We start from the raw sequence: 8,385 nt of genomic DNA on the forward strand, positions 1-8,385 counted from the left end.
TCTACAGAATTAAATTACATTAAAAAGTTAAAAACCAAAAAAGGTTAATAAAATTAGTTTTTAACCTCCTGACACCCAACCTATCCATTATGTTTATATACAGACCGATGGCTTCCGGTATGATGGCGCCTGTGTTTGGCTCTGCCGCTTCCGGTTGTAGTTTGTTGTGCTCTACTACTGTTGTGTTGTTTTTTTATGCTCTACTGTTCTCACTCAGTTTTAATGATGTATTTGTGGCCCTGGTGTATGATCGCCTGGCTTTGCTATCCATCCGATCCTCTATGATGCCACACAATGTCTCGTCGTCCTCTGGCATTTTCCACCCTCCTCCATTAGCTGGATCCTCGTCAGGCGATTTCAGTGGTCCCTCTAGACCACGGAGAAGGAGAGGGAGAAGAGGAGGTATTCAGGTAAAGCTCAGGATGTACTGGCGGCGTGGTTTGGCTGGTAAGTGACGTCGAGCGTGCGTTGTCTCCTGTATCCAGAAAAGCTCCATGGAGGGGGACTTGTTTTCCACGGCCTTGTTTGGATACGCTGGGCCTGGCTCTTTGAGACTGTGCCACCTCAGGAGGGTTTATCCAGACTCTGCTGCGGGCTGGCTTTTTCTTCCCTCGGTGAGTGGATTCTATGAGCGTGACGGCTCGAACCCTGTGTATTTACGTCCCTTAACTCGAGCCTCTGCAAATAATGAGGCTTCTAGCTCACTGAATATGGTGCTTTTCAACGCTCAATCTCTCTTTAATAAATCATTCTTGTTGAATGATTTTATATTATCTAAAAAACTCGATTTTTTATTCCTGACTGAGACCTGGCAGCGGGATGTAGACTACTCGTCACTTATTGAACTTTGCCCGGATGGCTATACTTTTATTACCCAGCCTCTGTTGTCTGGTCGGGGTGGTGGGCTTGCTTATAGTTGGGGACTCAAAATGGTGTTGATTTCTCAACCAGTCTTTTTAATAATTTCCGTAATTGTCGGGCTATAAGCCGCTACTTTTTCCACAAGCTTTGAACCCTGCGGCTTTTAGTCAGGTGTGGCTTTTCTATGGATCGTCCCTGATTTTTGTCATATCGTAAGACGATTTGTTTTGTTTGTTCCGCTGTTGTACGGCACTACGTTGCCTGGCGGAAGGGCATGTGATCAGACACACAGTATCGGGGTTCAAGAGTGGTATGTTGGTCACATGTCCATCCGCCAGGCAACATAGTGCCGTACAAGTAGCGCGAAAAACAAACTTCAAAGTAGCGCTACGCGTTCAGCGGGAGTCGTGGATGGTGTGCGGCAATAAACTTGTGAAAAGCAAGTTATGCTCAACTCCACCGGTGGAATCTGACAGCGTGGAAAAGTGTGAAAACATCCATTCATCCACCTGAGCCTAAAAGGTAGTCTGAATCTATTTTTCTGGTGTGCTGTAAGTTATTGTTATGTACTACATTTGTTACTCGTTTATGAAGCACAGCACATGTTTCGTACTTGTAATTACCGCTACTTGTACATATACCTAAAAAGTTGTGCAAATATGTACCCATAACTTGTTTTTCAAAATATTAATAAAAGAGGTGTGTCTCCAAACAGCCATCTCTTTCCTGACAATTCGCTTTGTGCATATTGTGCACTTTGTGACTCTGTCTTGAAAGGTGCTATATAAATAAAAATTTATTATTATTTATTTATTTATGTCCTCTGTAGTGGACAAAGAAATTAAACTGTAAGATCCTTTTTTATTCTTGGTTCTCAGCAGGTTCACAGAGCCAGTGATGAAAAACTCAGATAGGCTTGAAACTTTGTGATCACCATCTTGGAAATGTGGTCAAAAAAGTGCAACAACTAGGCAGTTTTCAGCCACTAGGAAGAGTAAATGTTTGCTCTTTCAGTTCTAGATCCTGTAGCCATTTAACAGCACATTGATTGCAAGAAGTTACTGCACATCAAATTGTTTATTGTGTGTCATATGTTTTCTTTTTTTAATCTTTTTTTCTTTGCATTAAGTTTTTTTAGTAAGTTTAATTTGAATTTACAGAATGATCTTGAGTATGGTAAGTGTGTCTTTAGCTTTGTGGATAATACAAACTGGAAATAGGTAGGGTAGCACTGTTCACTGTGTTTAAAAAGGAGTAGTTTAACTTGGCAGGAAGAAAAACAACTTGCTTGGCTTTTTTCAGAGTTAAAGATAAAGAGCAGCTGTACCTCTGGTCCTCTTTGGCTAATTGTTCATAAGTGGCATCTTGTTTTCTCACAGCCTAATACACTGCAGATGGATCAGTGTCTGAAGAATCAAACACGTAAATCACTTTAACAGCAGCAACTGTAATAGCACTGCACACTTAAGGGTTAATTTTTTACAGTGCTTACCACCTCTGTTGTGAACAAACAGTTGACCAGAAGGAACCCGTGGGTGTTTGTGCAAAAAAGGCGGTCGACCACAGAGCTTTTATCTTCTGTTAATGCAAACTGATGCACTTCACCACAAAGCACAAAGCAAACATGTTCTCACAACATGAACAGTATTATGAGCCAAAATGGAACACGCTGTAGTGAACAACAGGAAGTTGCTGCTTTGGTTTTACATTCAGGACTCAAGAGAAGACAAAATTAAGCAATAGCTTAATTTGCTACAATTTGAGATGTGCATTATTTTAACTAAACTACAGATCCTTTTGTCCAGACGTTGAGATGATTTTTACTAATCCTCACAAAACAATTAACATCCACAGTATTTCCTTTTTGTTTGAGTTGTTAGATCAGCCATTGTAAAAAAAAAAAAAAAAAATGACATTAAGCTTTGCTGAGTGATTTCTTTTTCCTACAAGTATAAATCCTCAGCTTGTTTTTGTAAGATCAATGCCATAATGCTGGAGAGGACAGGAAGTCCATTACTCAGACTTTGGATTCAGGTGGATAAATGCGGTTTTCATCTCGGAGAATACATTCAGTTACATTACTCCGGGTGTCGTTTGCCAGGTGCTTTTGGGTTAAAATATTTAGATGGATGGATGGAAATCTGATAAATTTCTGCAGGAAAACTGGTCCTTGTGCTACTGTAGTGAGGGTAGTGAGTCCACAACAACTCAGACTCCTTCCTGATGCTTGTTTGACTCCACCAGAGCTGCACTTTGATCTTCAATTTTGTTCATTGGTTGGACTGGTGGACTGGTGGACTACTTCAGTGAAGAGTAGACGACGTCTGGCTCTGGTTTAAAGTCTGAATACAAACACACCCAGTTCAAACAACAGGAAACATGATTACAAGCTTTGTAGTTCAATCAAGACCTCCAATCTCCACCTCTCTGCATCACACACAGTCCCAGTTCAGACTTTCCCTGTAATTTTAAAGCTTTCCAGCTTTCAGTCATCATACTGGTGCATGTGATATCAGTGGTTTCTCTCCCCTCCTCTTTCAAAGCCACAGTCATCAACTCCATTGAATAACATTAAGAATTAAAAGAAGGAAACGATTTCTCAGACAGGCTGAACATTCAGACCACCACCACACGCGGTTCGGTTTATATGTTGCATGTCTTTTTCCTGTCTTCCTCTCCTCACCCCCACCTGGTTACACCAGATTCCCACCCCTCCCTGAGCCTGGTTCTGCTGGAGGTTTCTTTTTTTTTTTTTTAAGTTTTTCCTTGCTACTGTCATCAAAGTGCTTGCTCATAGGGTATCATCGGATTGTTGGGGTTTCTCTGATTTTCCTGTATTATTGTAGTATCTTTACCTTATAATGGAACGTGCCTTCAGGCTACCGTTGTCATCTAGCACTGTAAATATAAAATTGAATTGAACATGTAGTATCCAAACAGTACCTTCCTGGATGGTGTTCTTATAACTAGGACTGCACCAAATGGTTTACATTTTTCTAGTTGTAGTGTTCTACCCAGTGTTACCTAGTATTCAATGACCCAGTATTCTGGATTGTTGGTTTAGCTTGCATGTGTGACATCCTTGCTCACTAACAATGCTTATTAGTGCAGAAACAGGGTGGTCCTCCCTGATTATCTGTGGCTACCAAATGATGACATCATGTTAGGATTAGCTAAATTACACAGAACAAAAATATAAACGCAACACTTTTGTTTTTGCTCCCATTTTTCATGAGCTAAACTCAAAGATCTGAAACATTCTCAACATAGAGGAAAAGACCTATTACTCTCAAATATTGTTCACAAATCTGTCTAAATCTCTGTTAGTGAGCACTTCTCCTTTGCGGAGATAATCCATCCCACCTCACAGGTGTGGCATGTCAACACAGATTTAGACAAATTTGTGAACAGTAATGGGTTCTTTGTGTATGTAGAAAATGTTCAGCTCATGACAAATGGGAGCAAAAACAAAAGCACTGCGTGTATATTTTTGTTCAGTGTAGAATGGAAACGTGAGGACATGAAAAGAACAGTTGGTTTTCACTCTGTTCAGACAAACAGCAGCTGTACCTCTGATCTTCTTTGGTTTGATGGCTATGTGTCCACAAGTGACATCTTCAGTTCTCACTGCAGAGTACACCACATCTGTATTAATGTCTGCAGAATGAAAGATGTAAGTTAGTTTAAGGACAGTCCATTAGTTTAACCTTGGTTTTAGAAGCAACAATGTGGTTTTCATCTTGTAGAATACATTTAATTACGTTTCTCTCTTTGTGTTGTGGTAGGTGCTTGTCCCATTTTGATCTTGGGACTTCCAGGCCATACTTGCACCCCGCTGTTCTGAATTGTATCAGGAGCTTTCTTGTCTTGATGTCAGTGGCTTCTATCTCCTCCTTTAGCTTATTATCCCAACGGGTTTTCTGACCACTGGCAGGGTGTAGCTATTATTTATCTGGATCAGACCTCCTGAGGACCTATCCTTAACTTATCCTCTCCAGGTAATTGATGATTGAGGCTTTCCTAGCAGTTTCTTCATGGTTCCCATATCTATCTACCTGGCTATCTTGACAAGGTCTGGCAGAAACAATTATTATACACCCATATCACGTGACAGAAAAACACAATGTTACCTCTGTGTTCTTTGATTGCCCTTTGCTGATGATGTGATGATTTGATGTCATCTGTGAAATTATCATTTGCAGCTTCTTCTTGTTCAGCTGAAATAATGACATTTAACCGCTGTCATAACTCTTGTATAAAGAAATTATTTTGGAAAACATTTCTATGTTTGTAATTTTCAACAAATTATAATTACTTCAATGGGAAAAGAATGTCAATCCAACAAAGTAACAATAGTAAATGTTTTAAATCATTCAGTAAACCAACTCTTGTAAGATCAGGAAGTCTGAGTCTCACCTTCAGGATTCCTGTGAACACATCGTCTCACCAGCAGAACCAGTAACACCAGTAGAACCACAACACAGACTGATCCAACAAATGAAAGCACAGAGAGAACAGGAGGAGAGAGTGATGGAGGAAGAGTGATGGAGGTGGAACCAGGAGGAGGTGTGGATGTAGGTGGAGGTGTGGATGTAGGTGGAGGTGTGGTGGTGTGTTCCCCTATAATAAAACAAACACAGTCATTAAATTGTCGTCACATTGTGAATGTTGAAAGCTGCAGAAACACAGACAGGTGAGTGTGTCACCTGTGACAGTGATCCAGCTGGATGGAGACTCTCCATGACCGCTGATGTCACACTTGTAGAGGCCTTCATCAGACCTGGAAACATGCTGGATGGTCATGTGACCTGTAGGCTGCTTCCTGATGAGGGAGCCATCTTTATAGAAAGCAGCTGGGAGGTTGGAGGGAGTGGTCTTTGTTTTACAGAGCAGAGTGACGTCATCTCCCTCCATCACAGGGAGGACAGGACTCTGCAGGATCACTGATCCACCTCAACACAGAGACAAACTACAGCATTTCATCCATTTACACACAGCTTCATCAACACTAACTCCACACACTCAGCTTACCAGTGACTGTCAGGTTAACCATGTTACTGATGGGACCCTCTCTGGACTCACACCAGTAAACTCCACTGTCCCATGGAAAAACAGTGATGTTACAGGTCAAACCAGCTGGTTTTCCCCACCCATCTCCACACTGAGTCCTCTGTTGTTTGCTTGTGTTTCTCCTCAGAGTCCATCCAGCAGAGCTGTCGTCCTCCTCACAGCTCAGAGACACAAAGTCTCCTTCAAAGAACTGAGAGCTGCTGGGACTCACAGTCGGACGAGCTGTGAGGGTTAAAATGAAAAACTGATGATCACTGTTTGCTTTTGTCAAAATCAGTTTTTTATCAGCTCAATAAAGTGCTGATAAAAAGCCTTCAGTTCAACTTGCCTCTGCATCACATCTCGAGTGCTGACATATGACATTATCACTACTTGAACCCAATCAGGTTTAAACTGTGACAGAAGAAGGTTACTGACCTTGGTTTGTTGTGCAGCTCAGCAGTGAGATCAGAACTAAAGAGAAATGACACTCAGGTTGATTTGAGGTGAACATAAAGAACAACTCCACACGAACAGCACTAACAACTGGACCGCTATGATGCCTCTAATACTAAAATCATTTCAACCGCAGATGCTGAAAAGAAACTATTTGAAAATCTCACAATTTTTTCTTCTACCTCTAGTTTGGCATTTTTAAATAGCAGCTCTGAAAGTTAACAAAATTATATGAACATTAATAATAAAAATATATATGTTCACGTGACTACACTGTGAATATACACAATATATTAGCTTAAAAAATACCACAGTAAAGTCATGTGTCCACTGTGCAGCTGTGTTGATATAATGAGTGAATGATTTGATCTTTTCACTGCCTGCTGTGTTTCCTCGACTCCTGAGCAAAGATAAAGAGTCAGTTCAGACCTGCAGTTGGTCCTCGTGGTGTTTAAACTTGAATTCAGCCTGATTTGTTTTTCATGTCTTCTCCTCCATCATCAGTTATCAGGAGAGCAGACAGTCAAAGTACAAGAATTCAAACAAACACAGAGATTCTACTTACAGAGCAGACACAGCACAGATGTTTCCTTCATCGTCCTTCTCACTCATTTGAGCTTTTTTTCATTTCTGTCACTGACACCAAGTAAAGCCCGCCCTCTTCCTCTGAGCACCAGCTTTCTATTGGTTCAAAGATAGAGGTGGGAAACTCACTTTTTTCTTTTTTTAACAATTACGTTATAAAATAATTTAAACATATATCTAAGGGTACATTGTAACAATGCACTTTTATTTCAGAAACAAAAAACAATAAATCACAATTCTGTTCTTATAAACTTATGTACAAGGACTTAAACATGGACATGTAAAAAAGTAGTAACATAATCTAAATTTCACCAGTGAGATTACAATCCATGTGTATGATGCCCACAAACATCCTAGACATTAGTTCATTGAATAAATTCAAGTTTCCTCTGCTCTCAGTGATCTGTAGTTTGGTTGATGAACAAATCCATGTCCATGTAGTTACGTCCCCCTCAGTGAGAGAGGCAGATATGAGCTGAAACACAGGAATCAAACCAGGGACGCTGCTGTTATGGAGCTGAACTGGAACCATTCAGACACTGAGGCCCTCTGAACACATTTTAATTACAGCTGTGCAGAGACACACTGACTGGAACACTATGATTCATATTTACATTAACACCATCCTCACACATGTTTATATATGGCCACTAGAGGGAGATGTTGGACTTTAAATACAAATGAGGATGTAAGAAGATCGTCATGGATTCTTCCAGAGATTGATATTAACATGCTTAACTCATAAAAAGGGTGGACACTGGCTTAAAAATCAAAGAGATTGCCCAAACTTTGTGGGTGTTCAGATGTCTCTTGATTATGCTTTAACATAATTAAAATGCAATTTTCAATTCAAATAAGCACGGTCAGAAGAAAAAAGTATTTTCTGCCTACGGACTGTATTCTGACAGTGTTAATAATGAAATCAACTCAAAAGTCAACCTTAAAAGATAAGTTAACTTTATATTCTATACAAACTTTTTTTTTTTTTGAAAATTAGCACAATAACTCTGTGATCAAGCTTTAGCTGTTGTCAGCATAAGGAAATATGCTGATGTCTAACAACTAGTTAGTAATTTCAACATGATTTCACCAAAGCAGAGTAGGTTGGTTCAGATTACAGAGCTGCTTCGTGGTGTTTTTTTCCATAACAATGCTCAGTTACTCTTCACTGTAACCGGTTTCTCCAAACAACCCCTCGATGCTGTGTTATGTACACAATGATCAACAGAGGCTAGTTTATCTGTTAGTGATCCTGTTTATTATGTGGATGATAAGAATATTAAATATTAATATTAAAAAGAACAGCACATCATAGCAATACAGAAGCTAGCTATTTAGTGCATTATTTGGATGTTTGGAATGCTTATTCCAGGTTATAATCAGATTTATACGGGACAATTCCAATACTAACACGTGATTTAAAAATCTGTTATA

At 39.9% G+C, this 8,385-nt stretch overlaps 1 protein-coding gene across 1 annotated transcript; it reads right to left on the bottom strand.

The window, feature by feature from the left end:
- Positions 1 to 5,257: 5,257 nt before the first annotated feature.
- On the bottom strand, positions 5,258 to 6,962 carry LOC146673355 (Fc receptor-like protein 5). Its single transcript, XM_085402282.1, has 5 exons — positions 6,932 to 6,962; positions 6,349 to 6,384; positions 5,893 to 6,153; positions 5,568 to 5,813; positions 5,258 to 5,481 (listed from the first exon to the last, which is right to left on the bottom strand). Exons 1-5 carry the CDS (start codon positions 6,960 to 6,962, stop codon positions 5,258 to 5,260), a joined length of 798 nt encoding a protein of 265 aa, XP_085258408.1.
- Positions 6,963 to 8,385: the final 1,423 nt, after the last annotated feature.

Source organism: Rhamphochromis longiceps, linkage group LG3 (genome assembly GCF_057381845.1).
Source record: "Rhamphochromis longiceps isolate RC_006_pf linkage group LG3, R_longiceps_female_GT1.1, whole genome shotgun sequence".
Lineage (NCBI taxonomy): Eukaryota > Metazoa > Chordata > Actinopteri > Cichliformes > Cichlidae > Rhamphochromis > Rhamphochromis longiceps.

Excerpts from the sequence above, each read along its gene's own strand:
- LOC146673355 (XM_085402282.1), bottom strand. The coding sequence starts at position 6,962 with ATGAAGGAAACATCTGTGCTGTGTCTGCTCT. Across the intron at positions 6,385-6,931 it reads ATCTGTGCTGTGTCTGCTCT|TTCTGATCTCACTGCTGAGC; the intron begins GTAAGTAGAATC and ends ATTTCTCTTTAG. Across the intron at positions 5,814-5,892 it reads GGTTAACCTGACAGTCACTG|GTGGATCAGTGATCCTGCAG; the intron begins GTAAGCTGAGTG and ends CTCTGTGTTGAG.